This window comes from Brassica napus, chromosome A7 (genome assembly GCF_020379485.1).
Source record: "Brassica napus cultivar Da-Ae chromosome A7, Da-Ae, whole genome shotgun sequence".
NCBI classification, from domain to species: Eukaryota; Viridiplantae; Streptophyta; class Magnoliopsida; order Brassicales; family Brassicaceae; genus Brassica; species Brassica napus.
In genome coordinates, this window is record NC_063440.1 from 14,493,709 (window position 1) to 14,511,105 (window position 17,397).

General features: G+C 33.1%; 1 protein-coding gene across 1 annotated transcript; it reads left to right on the forward strand.

Moving 5' to 3' along the window:
* The first annotated feature begins 1,404 nt into the window (after positions 1-1,404).
* On the forward strand, positions 1,405-5,033 carry LOC106358460 (cytochrome P450 734A1). Its single transcript, XM_013798264.3, has 5 exons — positions 1,405-2,123; positions 2,756-2,976; positions 3,045-3,289; positions 3,368-3,740; positions 4,408-5,033. Exons 1-5 carry the CDS (start codon positions 1,838-1,840, stop codon positions 4,849-4,851), a joined length of 1,569 nt encoding a protein of 522 aa, XP_013653718.1. The 5' UTR covers positions 1,405-1,837; the 3' UTR covers positions 4,852-5,033.
* The last annotated feature ends 12,364 nt before the right edge of the window (positions 5,034-17,397 follow it).

The window sequence follows — 17,397 nt, forward strand, 5'->3', positions numbered from 1 at the left end:
AAAATTTTACAGAAGAAAATTTCAAAAAAAAAAGTTTACAGAAGAAAACCAATGGTGGTAACACGGAAGTCTATAATCAGTTTTGAACGTGCGTTACATTTTAGACTTTCAATTTTGTATGTGCTATACTAATTATTTTTGTGAGGGGAACCTAAATTATTCACTAATAAAAGCGTTACTTCACAATTTTTTGTTTCCATATGTTATATGATTATTTTAAGAGAATCGTTTTGCAAATATCTATATTTGATATACGTTACGTTGTAAAAAATAAACTCAAGATATACATCATGGTCGTAGACATTTAATATCAGCAGTTGCACCAACATCGGAGTAAAGGACAAAAACTATAAATCATTACAATATTACCAGAAAATGATGTGGAATTCGAACAGAAGTAAAATAAATAAAGAAATCGCTAGAGACAATTTTTATCAAACGAAAAAATTAAAAAGACTTTTTTTTTTTTTTTTTTTTTTTTTTTTTTAATATATATATTTAATAAATCATCCCCGAAGGGCAATCGGAATCTTACAAGTTCCGGTGTACCGGAGAAACATCAATACATAGGTTACAAGTGATTTGGACTCGACTAATACACAGCTCAAGCAAAACAGAGAGGAGCTTAGGTTATGGGAAATAAGACAGAGGAAGACTACTCCCTCCTCCGATAGACACCGTGACCCCATAATCCAGTTTCCAGTGACTTCTCACGGCGGTGGTGTCAACGGCCCGCCAGATCCGTACCCGTTACCTTCAACAGAGCCACCCTCGGAGTGTCCCGCGGCCATAAACGTCGACCTCGATACAGAAGCCAACTCCAAAACCCTAACCGCCGTTAACCGTGACAGCTTCACCGTCTCACAGGTCCGATGTATTGTGTGTTCATCAACTCTTCATGGCGGAGGAAGGAGGAAGACGAGCCGGCGAGATTCAGGACCTAAGAGAACCGCCATCTACAGAGGTGAGATCCACCGACACTGCCAAACCAAACCTTCCCATCGGAGATTAAGCCCCTACCCCGATGACTGACTTGCGGTTCCGGTGGGTCGCCGTCGTCCTCTAACAGTAGACTCCAACCATTCACCGACGAATCACCAGAGCGGTGGAGCTTCATAGGAATTTCCGCTTCAGAAATTCTCCCGAGTCGCAGCGAGAAGCGAGAACACCTCTAGAAACACCAGATCTTGCATATTCCGTCTCGTTGTGCTGATTCCGTTGAGGGGGAGACCACTACAAACACCGACGAGGCCGCCGGAGATCCGCAGTGGCTCCACCCTTTTCAATCGGAGATTTTAGGGTAAAGAGAACGATGGGAGACGCGCGTGTAATACAACTGCCTCTCAAAGGCCTCTCCTAATAATTCTAGTGTTCTAAAATTAAAAAGACTTGTATCACAATCATATGAAAGAAGAAACAGATTTGCATTATTATTTTTAATATATACAAAAAACCTCCATTCGTTGACCCTTCCCTGTCCTCCAATGGCGGCCCCTACGCCGTTGGCCTTGCCTCTTTCTCTCTCTCTCTCTCAAAAGCTCAAATAGCCCAGCAAGCAAAGTAGTCCAAAAAGAAACAAGATAAGAAGAAGCCAAACTCGCAAAGAAACAAAAAGCCAAAAAAAAAAAAGAAAAAGAAAAATAAATAGTGAAATCAAAGATTTAAAGGAGAGCAAAAAATCGCCTTTTTAACACCTCATTCCCTCTTTCTCCGGCACTCTGTATAACGAAAAACGAGACCAAAGACGCAAACTTTAAGCTCTTCTTTTTGTGTGTTTGTGTTTCTCTTCTATTTTCTTCTTTTTATCTCTTTCTCTTTTTTATTTTTCTTTCCGACAATGGAGGACGAAAGTAGCAACTGGTTGATTCCAAAGGTTCTCCTTTTGTCTGTAATCCTTACTCTTGTAATTGTGAAAGGCATGTCTCTGTTTTGGTGGAGACCCAGAAAGATCGAAGAACACTTCTCAAAACAGGGAATTCGAGGTCCTCCCTATCATTTCTTCATCGGTAACGTTAAAGAACTTGTTGGCATGATGCTTAAAGCTTCTTCTCATCCTATGCCTTTCTCTCACAATATCCTTCCAAGAGTTCTCTCTTTCTACCATCACTGGAGGAAAATCTATGGTTCGTTCTTCCTTCTCTTTTTTTTTCCAGATTCATATAGTTCTTTTTTTACTCTGCTTCTAAGTTTTAAAATTCACTATTAATACTTTTTTTCACTACAAGACTCATTTCGTCTCTTTCTCTTTTATTTGGAGAATTTGTTTCTTGGGTTTTCTTCCGCATTTCTGGGATTTATGGTTCGTTCTTTCATCTGTTAGTTGAAATGATATGCAGTGAGTTTTCAAGTCAAGCAATACAAAAGATTTTGTTTTATTAACCAAGTAAATAAATAAATAAAAAATTTATTTTGATGTATTATGTTTTGTCATGATCAAATAATGATGTCAGTACTTTGATGTGAAAAAAAGAGGCTCTGTTCTTCCCCACTATTTCCTCACAGGCTTAGTCATCATTTTCCCCTCTGTTAACTCTTGTCTTCTTTCTCTAGTCTTCAGATAAAAAAAAATACTATAGAAATTTCGGTTTCTGTGCAGTAGTGAATTAAATTTGCAGAAATTTAGTAACATTTGAAAGAAGCACTTGGCATTAACACAATACCCTGTTTTTGTCAAGTTTCCCACTTCAAGATCTGTTCATGTTTACAGCTTCTTTTGTCATGTTTAATTTAAGTGGGGTTTAAATATTATTTATAGGTGCTACGTTTTTGGTATGGTTCGGGCCAACTTCCCGGTTAACGGTGGCGGATCCGGATCTGATCCGAGAAATATTTTCAAAGTCTGAGTTCTATGAGAAGAACGAAGCTCATCCTTTGGTTAAACAGCTTGAAGGCGATGGACTTCTTAGCCTCAAAGGAGAAAAATGGGCTCATCATCGCAAAATCATTAGCCCCACATTTCATATGGAGAATCTCAAAGTAACTGAATTTTAACCATTTTAATTTGTTTTTCTGTTTCTTTTTTTTACTCATGTTACTGTTGGCAGTTGCTTATACCGGTGGTGTTGAAAAGTGTGACGGAGATGGTGGAGAAATGGTCGGAGAAGCTATCAGAAACTGGGGAAGTTGAGGTCGACGTGTATGAGTGGTATCAAAATTTGACCGAAGATGTTATAAGCAGAACAGCTTTTGGAAGTAGCTACGAAGATGGCCGAGCGATTTTTAGACTACAAGCTCAACAGATGATTCTTTGCGCCGAAGCTTTCCAGAAGGTCTTCATCCCTGGTTACAGGTAAAGTAATTTTGAATATTCGGAAATTCACTAATTTAACCAAGAAGACTAATATATACCAATTTATTATTTCCTCAGTTTCTTTCCGACGAAAGGAAATTTGAAATCTTGGAAGTTAGACAAGGAGATAAGGAAGTCTTTGTTGAAGCTAATAGAGTGGCGGAGAAAGAGCGAAGAAAGTAAGGAGCTAGAGCCGGAGCCGGCAGCAGCGGCGGCGAAGGATTTGTTGGCTTTAATGATTCAGGCGAAAAATGTAACGGTGCAGGACATTGTGGAGGAGTGTAAAAGCTTCTTTTTCGCCGGAAAACAGACAACATCCAATCTGCTGACGTGGACGACCATCTTGCTAGCCATGCACCCGGAGTGGCAGGCCAAAGCACGTGATGAGGTCCTCAGGGTCTGCGGCTCACGTGATGTCCCCACTAAAGACCATGTCGTTAAGCTCAAAACGGTGCGTTTCTCTCTTTTTTGTCTTTTGCTTTTTATTATTTCAATTTCTGAAATATTATCCTCAATTTCCTTTTTTTTCAAAAATCCCCTTTAAATTTCACAAAGTAATAAACCAATCACCTATAGAAAGAGAACTGGTAATGACAAAGTTCCGCTACCGTTAATCATAGACTTTATGTCGCCTTTGTTGCATTAAATTCTCCACATGTCAAGAAAAAATAGTTTTTTCTTATATCTCCAAATAGTATTATACAACCTTTATTTTACTTTTCCAAATCATGGTTATAACTCTAAATCTCGTTTAATATAAATTGATATACAATCTTAATTTTTTTTAATCTTGAAAAATCTCGTTCTGCCAAAAGTGTAAATATTAACTCAAATAACAAAAAAAAAAGAATATGTATATGCAATAATAATGTTCATGACAAAACAACTGAACTTTTGTTTATTAAAATTGAATATCAAAACATTAAACTATATCTTTATGAAGACATATATTTTGTTTTATGTATGTGTGTTTGAAATGATAAAATAGTTTTCTCTTTGACCGAAGATAACCACACTCGTTTTATCTCGATCAAAGACCAAAATGTTAAATATATAAAGAAGATACAAATCTGGATGTGTTTTGTTTTTTTTTCTTAATCTCTTTTACAAATTTGCAGCTGGGCATGATTCTGAACGAGTCCCTAAGGCTGTATCCACCAATTGTAGCGACAATCAGGCGCGCAAAATCGGATGTTGAGCTAGGAGGGTACAAAATCCCATGTGGCACGGAGCTTCTGATCCCAATCATAGCTGTCCATCACGATCAAGCAATATGGGGTAACGACGTAAACGAATTCAATCCAGATCGATTCGCAAACGGAGTGCCTCGTGCTGCGAAACACCCTGTTGGGTTCATACCATTTGGTCTTGGAGCCCGTACCTGCATCGGTCAGAATCTTGCCATTCTTCAAGCCAAATTGACCCTTGCTATAATGATCCAACGCTTCACTTTTCACTTGGCTCCTACTTACCAACACGCACCCACCGTCCTCATGTTGCTCTATCCTCAGCACGGTGCACCGATCACTTTTCGGAAGTTGAACAGTTGCGAGGATCGCTAAGAGATCAACAGTCCGAAGCTCGTTCTGGAGTTTTAAGCTTGGAATAAACGATGTTCTGAAGCTCTCAAAACTGACATTCTCCTTTGTCGTTGTTTTAACCTTCATAAATATATAGTTTTAACTTCAGAAACCATATATTTTTAATTTTTTAATTGTTTTATCAACCTTCTTCTGGTTTTAAATTATGCTTTTGATTTTTGCTATCTAGGACTAAGAGCGCTAACAAATATTAAATAAAAAATTGCCTCCGTTACTATTTTATATGTATGGGGTTACCCCACATCCTCTTTGTGTCTCTATTTAATAAATTAACTCGAATTCAGTTTTCTCCGGAATTATGGGGCTTATTGATTGATTAAGATGTTGAGAGTATTTCATTTATTTCTCAAATCCTCTAATTGTATTTACCATTTACAAACAATATTTCAAATTTAAGTTTATTATATTAATCATTTAAATGATTCTTCAAAAAATCTAGCTTATTGGAAATTAGGGATTTTTTTTTCAATAAATATATCAAATAGAATTTGGTGGTAACTGAAAGATAATTTCTTGCTAAAAACAGTTAATATAAAATTTCATCTATTATGATGATATTTTAAAATTTTAAAATATTTATTCTTTTTGTTTCACCCTTTAAAAGAAGATCAAAATGTTTGAAATGAGAAACAATTAAAACATTATTTAAAAATCAAAACTTAAATTTTATATATGTTTCTTTAAATAATAAATCAAAATATAGGCATAATTTTTTTAAATATCATTTTAAATAATTATTAATTTAAAAGATATTTTCAAAAATATGATCAAATCTTAAATTTCCTTGGGTTTACAAAATATTTAATTTTTCTCAAATATTTGATCCTAATCATCTCAATATTTGTGCTGTGTTTGCTAGAACTATTTTCTATGGTGTAACTTTTTTTTTGTTAACCGAGTATTCTGACCCCACCAAGATGATCCAGACTAGAGACAGAAGTGAGCATGGACGTTACCAGGGCGTCACCATGTGGCTCACCTTGTAACGGTCTTCGGTCTCGAATGCTGAAGCCTATATGTAAATTCCACAGTGGCCAAGACTCGAACCCAGGGGCGGGCACCTCTGGTGCAACTTTGCAAACCATCACGATAAAATGTTATATTTAACTCTCACTAGTTCAAAATCAAATATCTCAATATTATATTTTTAAAAGTGTGAAATTTGGTGATAGTTCAATAACATTAAATCTCTAAAATATTTATTTAAAATTACTATATAGTTTTGATCAAATGATTAACAAACTCATGATCAATGAAAAAATAATAATATATTTTAATTCACTTTATAGTAATCACAATATTCTATTTACCACCTCATTTAACTTAGATATAAAGTAATTTTCAGTGCAAATTGTTTTATAAGTTTGATGCAATGTAACTGATATAATATTTAATAATTAATAACAAAAACTGGTGGAATTACGTATGCAATTATCACATTAGTTTATCCAATACATATTAGACATCTTTTTGTATTTGTCATCTTCTTCAGTCTGTTATTCTATTAGTCTTTCATTTTTATTTCTTTCTTTTTATCACATTTAACATGCATTGCTAATGTCTTTCAATTTTCTTACATATTTGTTGCTAAATATCTCTATCTTTCTTTAAATAGTAACACAACCCATACAACCAATGAACTATAAAATCCATCTTAGAACACTTATTCAGTCAATTTGTTACCATATTTACTATACTATGGTCTCTTTGACTTAGATGCTAAACATTTAATAATTGCAAAGTTCTCACGTTCAGTTCAATATAATCCGTCAAATTTCATAACTTGTATATTGAACGACTAACACACACACATGCACACACATATATTATTTGATGTCCATTGCAATAATCACACATTTATACTGATGCTTAATTATCACATTACTTTAAATATTTTCAGTTAAATATATAACATTTTTATTGCAAATATTTCATTGTTCTTCAAGTTTTCATTTTTCTTTTATAAAGGATTTATAAGCTCTTATGTATATAATTTTTTGTTGTTGATAAAAGATGTCGTAAGCCATGTTAAATAATAATATGTATTTTTCGTCAGCTAATAGAAATGTATTTAAAAAAATCTTTAAAATGATTTATAAAAAATGTATGGACTTTAGAAGACACTAATAGTTATCATATACTTATATACACATATAATTCTTTATGTAAGAAGATAAAATAATTATATCAATTTCTATTAAAAAAATCGTTCATTAGTTTGTATATTTAATAAATATAAAAAAGAATTGATCAAACAATATTACTCTTTTTATAATTTGCACAATTAGTTACCAAGAATCAATAAGTGTAATATTATTTAGATTATATGGGTTGGTCATCGTTGTTTAACCTGGTGGTAGTGGTGGCTTGTGGCGATTTGTCTTCTCTGTTGTGTTGAGCTCCTTCTTGGCGCAGTGGGATTCTTGGCTTTCCCCAAAATATGAGTGGGTTTGAAGGTGTGGTACTTTTAGTCGCCGTTTATTTGTCATCTCGTCAATTGTGCGGTGGTTAGACCTTTTGAAAACAGTCAAGGTCCGCTGCAAGTGATTAGATGTTAGTTTGAATTTCGTTCTTCAAGTGTCTCTTAACGGTCGTCGCTCCGGAGGAGATGTGCCCAGCCTGACCCATTGTTCCATACGGACTGTGGGTTAAATGGGTGTAACGGTCTTGGGTTTGGTGAAACGGAGACAACAATCTTTTGTTTCCCTTCTTGAACGACGGTATTTCCAGTTGTGGACGCTTTCTCATGCTGCCGGTGAGGTGATGTTGGGTTGATTTGCGGTTTCGAGATGTGATTCTACGTGTGGGCTTTGATGAGTGGGTTCTTGGAAGCTATAGGCGTTGTTGATTCAAGGTTGAGAGCACCTTTCACTCTGATTGCTCGTGGCTGGGAGCTCAGTCCTCTCATAGATCCTCTCTCTATGGTCCGTCAATGTTCAACTAATATCTTGTTGCTTTTCGGTCTTGTTCTTCTTTTGATTAAGCTTTTCTGTCATATAGATGCTCTGTTTAATTTAATGTTTTGCATCTTTACTTCTTGTTTTTAGATTGTTCAGTCAAAAATATAAATTCTTAGAATAAAGAAATTTAACATTTTACCCAAAAGAAAAGAGATTGCAAAAATATAGTGCTTAAAACCTTTGCATCATAGCTTTTCAAAACTAATATATTATAGTTCACCTAATTAAATGGACTTATATACTATAACGTACTATGTATTTCTTAAGGTTTGTTTTAAATAAATATACAAATTAAATAATTCAAAAATATACTACGAGTGATAATCCAAAAATATGTATGTTTATACCATTACAGGCATCAATTAATCGTTTATGTACAAAAGTTTAGACAAATATATAAAACAATCATAGATCGATTGTGAGCCTTTGTAAAATACAAATCAAAATGAATTGCTATATATTTTTTTTTGGGTGAATTGGTTTAAAACCCTAAAAAAATAAAAATATTTATGATGTGACTAGTTTGTGTCTATGGAGAAAGGTATAACATTGTGGGATTTAGGGTATTTAGTTAATTAGGGTAAAAGTTTAGTGTATGGGGTGCAATTTTCCTTTTTTTTTTGTTCAAACATCACAATACTAAAAGTAGAATAATCTCAACACCTAAGGTGTCCACATCAGATTAAATAATCCACCAATCAAAATACATTTTAGTGCCACATCATTTTAGAATTTACTTTTCTATTTTTTTCTATGAATTTTAGCTTTTCACGTTTCATCTTCTTTTTCAGTCTCTCAAACGCTTCCTTCTCCCATAAGCCATAACACGTATCCTCCTCCCCCTCACCAAACTCGAGCCCTACTACCGTTTATATGTTTGGCTCATATCCCAACCCTGATTTTCTCTCTCACTACCGCGATAGTAGAGATGACACCAAACTCTCGATTCCTTCTCCTCCATGACTCTAACTTCCGAAGATGCCAATCGAAATTCTGATCATATTTTGGATACCAACCTGGACGGTAATATTAAACGCCTATATATCCACATTCCCCGAGTTCACTGGCGACGCCTCCTCCATCACTGATTCGGCTCCCCTACAACCAAGACACATTTGCTTCTCCGCCAGCATGACCGCGGCTTCCAGATCCTTAACCGTGTTCCATTTAACTAGATTTTTCCATCGTGATTTGGATCGTGGGGGTGAGGTCACCGTCATGGAAATTCTTTTCATATGCAATATACTGGCCTTTTTAGGCGGTAGATCATGCATGATTCGGGACGATCACCAAAGCCTATGTTTCGGCGAATTCTCCTTCAGGTCCGACGTTCATGGACCGCAAGTTGATGCATCGGATTGAGCCCATCGCAAGGTGTGATCTTTGTGGAATAGTTAGATTGCAACTCTGGTTGTTAGAATTTTTTTTGTGGATTCCTTTCGTTTTTGCACCTCAAATCCCAAATTTTTGGGTGGTACTCATGAGGAAATGTGTTAATCCCAAAGTAAGATCGTTGTCAAGCTTCAAGTGAGGAAGTGAGGGTAGCTCTTGGTGAAAAATATGGCAAAGAGGGGATTGGCAATGAAGTATGTATCTGATCTTCGTGCTTGCTGGATATAGCTGATTCCGCTGCAATCTTTATTGTTAGAGGTTTAGCGTTACACAACTTGATTTCTTGATGCAGATTGACTTGATGATATCTGGCGATGGAGCAGTTTCAGTAGTAACGAATCTTTCTGATCTGAAGCTGTTTGGGGTTGTCTTTGCCTTACCATCTTCATCCGAGCCTGCAACATCAGAGAAGTTTAGCACGTACATCTCATTTCTACTCTTAACATTCGGGAACTTAGAAAATCGGGTTCCATGACGCTGCTATTGCACCTTTGACGCTGCTATTGCACCTTACATGGATGTAAATGTGTGTGTTTGTCTGTTTGACGGCTTATCTTGCGCATTTCATAACTAATTTGAAAGCTACGGCTCTGAGCCAGCTGTTTTGTTCACTAGCATCAACCCCAAAGTAGTTGGAGGTAAGGAAAATACTTTTTCCTTATGTGTCCCACGTTTAGACAAGACTTATTGCGCACAAAAAGGAGAAAAACAGTTGCCATAATGAAGAAGCAGAACCACCATGCAAGTTAAGCTCTTCCATTTACTATGGAGGCCAAGAAAAAAGTTCTTCTACGATGACTACCACCAAAGATACTGTAAGTCGTAGTCTCACCTATCATACACATAACACCTACGTGAGAAACTTACCAAAACTTATATTATTTTCTTTACATGTATGTGTAGTCCCTATATGTATTAGTAGTTTCAAGATTCTGCGCTTCTTCTTTATCTTTAACTTATGCGGGACAAGAGAGATGGAGAGGAAGGCGATTCCAAAAGCGCGTCACGAGAAAACTGGTGAGAAGGTATCATTGTTTTCCTATTCAAATTTTAAGATTTATTTCGTGACGAAGTTCGTTTTACCACATTGTGCAGAATTTATTAGTTTTCGTTGCAATAAAAATTATCTTTGGTGAATGCAGGGTTGTTTTATTACTAACATGCACTGCATGTCATGCAATCCTGAATTTGAGCAACTATTAAGGTATTTACATATATTAAATGAAATGGATGCTCCATACGCATTAAGATCCCATGCTTTGTGGCAATTTCTTCACCTAAAGATATAAAAAATGAAATCTAAATATAGTGGATACAAATATCAGCTTATTAAATCACCCTAAGGCACCTTTTTGTTGGTGTGTAGTTAATATTTTCTTTTAGGCACACAAATTATACAAATGTATCTCTGATCCAGTCTTTATTACCATTTTGTAGGGAATTATGAGACATCATGGTATAATCTTAATATGAAATTTGAAGGATCGCTATGAGATAAAAAAAAGAGTATATATAAAGAGCGTAGCATATTTTATAAAAGAAGAGCAACTCAACTCTTGAGTCTTGACATGTTGATTTGGTTTGTTTACGAAGAACGTAACACTAGAGACAAGCCTATTTATGATGATATTGTTTGTCTAATATTTGCCTATGTGAAACAATGCTTTACGAATAATCGAATTAGTACTTTATAATTAAAATCATGATGAAGAAAAGCTCAAAAAAGCAAAATATAGAAAATCTTAAAAAGAACAAAATATAGAAAAGCTCAAAAAAAATTACACTTTTAAAAATAAAAATATACATTTTCAAATAAATTATATTCTTTCACTGAAAATAAAAAAATTGAAAAATCACACATTAATTTCAGTGATTTAATTTTAGTATCTACTAAATCATTTTTTTATTTTCACAACAAAAAAGTGACGACAAGTAAAAATACAATATATATATATTTACATCTTATTTCGTTTAGAGAATGAAACACCATAAATTAACAAAGTTCAAAGTTTACTTTATCGAACCAATAAAAATATTTAATTTTATTGAAAAAAGTAATTGTAAACAATAAAAAATATCAAAATAAGAAACAATTAATTGAAAATTACATTTAAAGCATTAATAGAACTTATAAGAACAATAAATCAGCAACATATAGTTATTTAGTCATATAATATCTATTTTCAATATTATTAGCATTTGCACTCTAATAATTTTAAATTCATTTTATAAATTATATTTTGTAAAAATGGATAGATATGCATTATATATATTCATATAGTAGTATAATAGATTAAATAAAAAAAAAATTATAGAAAAAACCCGGGCGTAGCCCGGAAAAACCACTAGTTATATTAATTAGAGGATAAAGTTGATTTAAGGTCCAAATGTACTATTGGTAAGACATACCTTTGCAATGTTATCAGATGGCCCATTTTAAAGTATGAGAATGAAGCTAAAATGACAAAAACCGAAAATAGAAACTAGAGGTACAATGTCGGAGAGAGTCCCATAGAGCTCTATCGTTCTTTGATTCTAATTGGTTGTTTTGATAAGCACTTGAAAGTTTGATCTAAGCCATAATAGTCTAAAATAAAGGTTGTGAATTGTTATACATATAATGATATAAATTAATAGTTTATTCCAATGAAATAAAAAAAAACATCAAAGTGGATAATAAAATAGTCATAATATTGTAATATTAATTGACGAAATTACTAATTATCAACACAATCTGAAAAAAATATAGTATCTAACCTATACTAAAAGGAGAATATGCTCAATGTTTAGGTTGTCCACGTCACTTAAAAAAATCATCCAATAATAAAGCTTTGTTGTGCCACATCAAATCGGTTTCGCATTACACAGTTTAAATTCGGACCATTTTTGTGGGCTGTCAATATATTTTAAATGACCCATATCAGTCCATCTTTTATCCTTTGTTAGTTGATCGTCTCCGACTCTTCCACTTTGTCGTCACCGTTTCGGCTCTCTGTAATTCGCCGTTACGCGACCACTTTGATTAATCAATTATATTCTTCACTCCTTTATATAGAGCTTTCAGTTCCTCGACATGTTTTGTTACTCATCGTGTCTAGGGTTTCGGTCAATGTGTATTAATTTGTCATCCCGTAAGATTCAATAACGCTGCTTGGAAGTTCGTCTTGGATTCTCTTCCTCCACTGGTACGTATCTCTTGCAATTTATTTTCTCTGAAAATGTTTGCTTTTAAAAAAATGTGTTTCTTTCTCTGTTGGGCATGTTGAATAGATGACAAAGTTTCCAGGTTTAAGTCATTTAGATGACAATGACTTTATTTCAGTTAATAGAATCTTTCGTAGATTATTAACAGATCCACTGTTGGTTAAAACTTCTAAAGGGCAAGTGGAAGGTTTACGGCTGTTTACTAAAAGCTCTCTCAAAGACAACTTCTAAAATTATGACCTGATCCTGCCACTTTCAGTGAGTTTTTCAGTGTATGGACTTATAACATTATAGTAAAAATGAAAAAAAATATATATGTTCGAGTTGTTTTGTTGCTGTCGTAGTGATACCTATTAAAACTGTTTCCGATATTGAGATTATTTTGGTGATTGTGTTTCCCTCTGAGACACAGAGCTAACGTATTCGGAATATGAACAGATTTAGAAAGAGAGGACATGAGGGAGGGGGTAGTAATAGCGATATCAACAACATGGATGCGTTATGGTATCATAGAACATATCAAAATGACTTGGCAAGTGATCGCTGAAGCCAAACATCGTTTGATAATCATCTGAAGATACATAAGCTGAAGACACTTTTTTACACGGTTACTGAACATTTAACCTATTGCTAAGAAGCAAGGCACGTTCTCGATTTATTGCGGTGAATTCGACCAAAGGGGTTGCATTGCGATGAGGGAATGAGCTAGACCACTGGAACTTGAGGATCAGAATCTTTCAATTACGCCATCTTTCCTGAAAATGTGATTGCAGCGTCAGTGGTGGTGAAATCTGCTATGAAGAATGCAAGCCATGGAAACATGTATTCCAAGTTGTCACTAATCTTGGGGCGATGCAGGTTATGTTGAAGCTGAAGGATTAAAATGGATCTCATGTAGAAGTGTAAGCTTTGGAGGACTATATGTTTTTGAACTCTTCGTGTGTGCCTATGTGAAGCCACTGGAGTCTCCAAATCTTCAGAAATTCTTTCTTGACGTTCCATTTACCTGATATGTACCTGAAGCACTTGACGTTCTATTTACATGATATGTACCTGAAGCTGCATAGGAAAATTTTCTTGGACGATGATGTTGTTGTGCAGAAGGATTTAGCGGGGCATTGGGAGATTGATATGGACAGGAAAGTGAACGGGGTTGTAGAGACTTATGCCGGTTCGTTCCATTGGTATGCTCAGTACATGTACTTCTCGCATTCTTTGATTAAGAGAATTTAAATCCGACAGCATACGCATGGGCTTATGGAATGAACTTCTCTGATCCTGATGCTTGGAGAACATAGAAGTGAGAATACCCGCTATAGTCAAAAACTGCAGCCGACAAGAAACAATAGGGAATTTGTTTTAAACAATAAATCTCTACAGCCTGAGAGGGGACAGCTTCTGGAGGTGGATCCATACTTGGGGTTAAGAGAAGCAAACATCACTTCCGAACTGAATCACAATTTTGTAGTCTCTCTTATAGTTTTATAGTTACAGTATTTAAGCTGTTGAGAATGATTAAAGCATTACGAGATCTTCACTTCTTCCTATATATGATAATATGTTGCGTTCTGTTTCATTAGTAGTACTGTAGTACAGTTCCCAGACCAAATTAAGTCTGAAAGATTGTAAAAATATGAAGACATGTTTATGGCTTTTGATTACGTTCAGTAAATTGCATTACAATTTCTTTTTGATTGCTATTTCGAATCTATCAATATACAGTGAGATTTGTCCATTGCTTATTTATAGTGTTGTACCACATAGTATTAACCAAATAACTTTGTGTAAAAATCAATTTAGGTTAGAGCAATATTAATCGATGCATTTTAAATTATGGAATGGCTTAAAATTTTTTTAGAAAATTTCTGATTTGCTTTAGCTATTCCAACAAGTCCTTCTTAAGGGTTCAATAATTAACTTAAGAATCTAGAATAATAATGGAAATATGTTTCTAAGCTAACACATAAAGTTCACACCAAAATCGCCTACAATTTTCACATTTTTATAATACTGTAAAACTTTATTAACAAAATAATAAATACCAAAATATATTATTGAAAATAAATTATAGCTTCAAAATATAAAGATTACTGAATCATCTTTATTCGTCATAAAATTTTCTGATTTCAAAATTCAAAATAATTACACATTTATGAAAACATATATGTATATGAAATTAAGGTTATTAACCTATTCTTTAAATGATAACTTCAAATTAAATCAGATGATGTATAAAACAAATTATATACATAAATAAAAAAATTAAAAATTAAATAAATATAGAGTATTTGAACTTTTAAAAGAGTTTAAATATGATTTCTAAAAGATTAATAGAAACTGTCACTATTTGTTTTTGAAAATATTCTTAAACTGTAACTATGTTTACATATAACTTATATAAGGAAATATAAATAACTAATATCTTGAGGTTTTAACATATAATCTATATAATAAAATACCTCTCAAAATATTGTTTCAAAACCTAGAGTTTTAATTTATACTCCCTCCATCTCAAAAACATACAGTAGAAACTCTATAATTTTGTAATATTAGGGTTTCATATTTTATTAATTTACAAATATGTCCTTCTTAGATTGATATATTCTGATGTGTGTTTTACGTACAAATATGAAGAACATTTGAGTTCACGGTATATGTACTGATAAATTTTATTGATAAAAATTATATATTGTTCTTATTCAATTATATGGGGTATACAATAAATGTATATGCATTTTAAGTGTAAAATGAAAAAATAACATCAAAATATTTAGAGATATTAAGAAAAACTAAATATAAATATTACTGTGAATAGAAAACAAAACATACAATATATTGCTTATATTTATATAATAAATTTATGCATTAATTTTTAATTTATATTTATATTATGAAATCATATCTACATAAGGTTTTCAAAATTAAATCTTATTGAATTTTATCATATTTTATATTAGCTCAATTCGGAACCGGTGAATTTTTTTAATTTAAAAGGATTATTAATTCGCAAGTATTAATTATATTTTGAAGTTTTCACACATATTAGAAAAAAATTAAATTTTGATTATAATTATATTATTTCTTAATTTTCCATTTTCCATAATTTTAGCCAATCATAATTCAATAAATACAAATAATTTCTCTTAATTTCATAGTTTACTGCATTACCTTATAAAAGTTTATTGAAAATGTAAAAATGAATTTGAAACATTTTTTCTAAATTTTATATTTTATTATTTCGGATATATATTTAACATCAAAATTATATTAAAAATATGAATGAACAAACCGCGCATAGCGCGGTAAATTTTCTAGTACTATATTAAAAAGGAAATATCCTCAACTCAGCGTGTTCACGCCAACTCAAATAATCAACCTATCATAAAGTTTTAAACTGCCATATCATCTTAAACAACTATCATCAAAATAATGATGTAAAAAAAAAGCCAAAGAAACTATAAGACTATGTACAATGTGAGTGTTGAATAAAAGATTCAACAGTTGAATTTCTATAATGAGAGTGTTGAAAAATGAAATTTGATGATGTAGATTAATTGGTGTTGAAAAAATTCAACATGTTGATAAGAAAAAATGGGAACCACTTACGACACATGTCACTTTCTAAAGATTTTTGATATTCTCTTTTTTACTTAAAACCAATTAATCTCATTATAAATTAAATAATTTATTTTTATTTCTTATACCAAAATTTATTATTTTAAATTATCTATAAATAGAGACTATGTTTATTTAATTTGAATATTAAAAAAAAAAATTAATTAATTAAATAAAATATTGAATTTTATTCAACAAGACCATTGTAGTGGATAAAAGTTGAATGTGTGAATGATGTGGAAAAAAATGACATGGAATGTTAAAAGATGAAGTGGAGAGTATTGAATCTTGAAACCACCGCACATAGTCTAACAATACCTACTAAACGCTCTGCTTCTGACGACCATTTCTCAGCCAGACCTTCAGTTATAATCTCATTTTATCTCCCACACGTTCCCATTCTTGTAACACTTATAAAGTAGCTAATTGTAGATTGATTCAATTCCATTATCTTATCTACACCTCAGTTTTTTAAACATGAATTTTTCAATTCCAAATACTAAGATGAGATTGGAGAAATGCTGCTGATGATTGGGAAGATATCGTCATTTACTTCTCATGAATTTATGTAGTTATTGGATCTGTGTGTAAAACATGTTTTGATCTCCAATCTGAGAATCATCACAGGAAGAAAAACAAGATCTTAAAAGCTAAACAGACAAGAAGCTGAGCCGAACACACAAGTTTTTTTGGTAAGGAGTGCATGTCGAGGTAAGCCACATACACGAGATGACAATGATAAGATATTTGACTGAGTTAAATTCAGCTACATTTTCACTGATGCCACAACAATCTCCTCTTTTTTTTGGAATAGTAGACGAAAATCCATTTTTATGGAGACGCAATTTCTGTTCTATTCTACAAAATCAGATTCTCTTGGTGGCATGTAGTTCCCTGTTTCTTGCCAACTGTATTTATTTTAATACATTTTTCATTATGTGTTAGATTGTGGACAGGGTCGTGCCTGATACCAGGCAGATCAAGCATTGGCTTTGGGGCCAACAAGAGAATATTTATTTTAGGGGCCAAGAATAAGCGAAGTTTCTCTCTGGTTTTGGTGGTAAAAGCTAGATATATAACAGCGGGAGGTTATGGGTTCGAATAACATGGAAACACCTTTTAATATTTTCATGTTTTATTTAAATCATGGCCAAAAAATTTTTTTTGCTTCTGGGCTCGAAATTGTCAGATCCGGCCTTGATTGTGGAGACAAAGTATGCTTTGGTTTCCAGATTATGGAAGTGTCCTCTAAATTAGTTGAAATCTAACAAATTTGCTCTGCAAAATTAAGGCGTCTACTGAATGTATGACTTCGTAAACGATGGTTTATGAACAA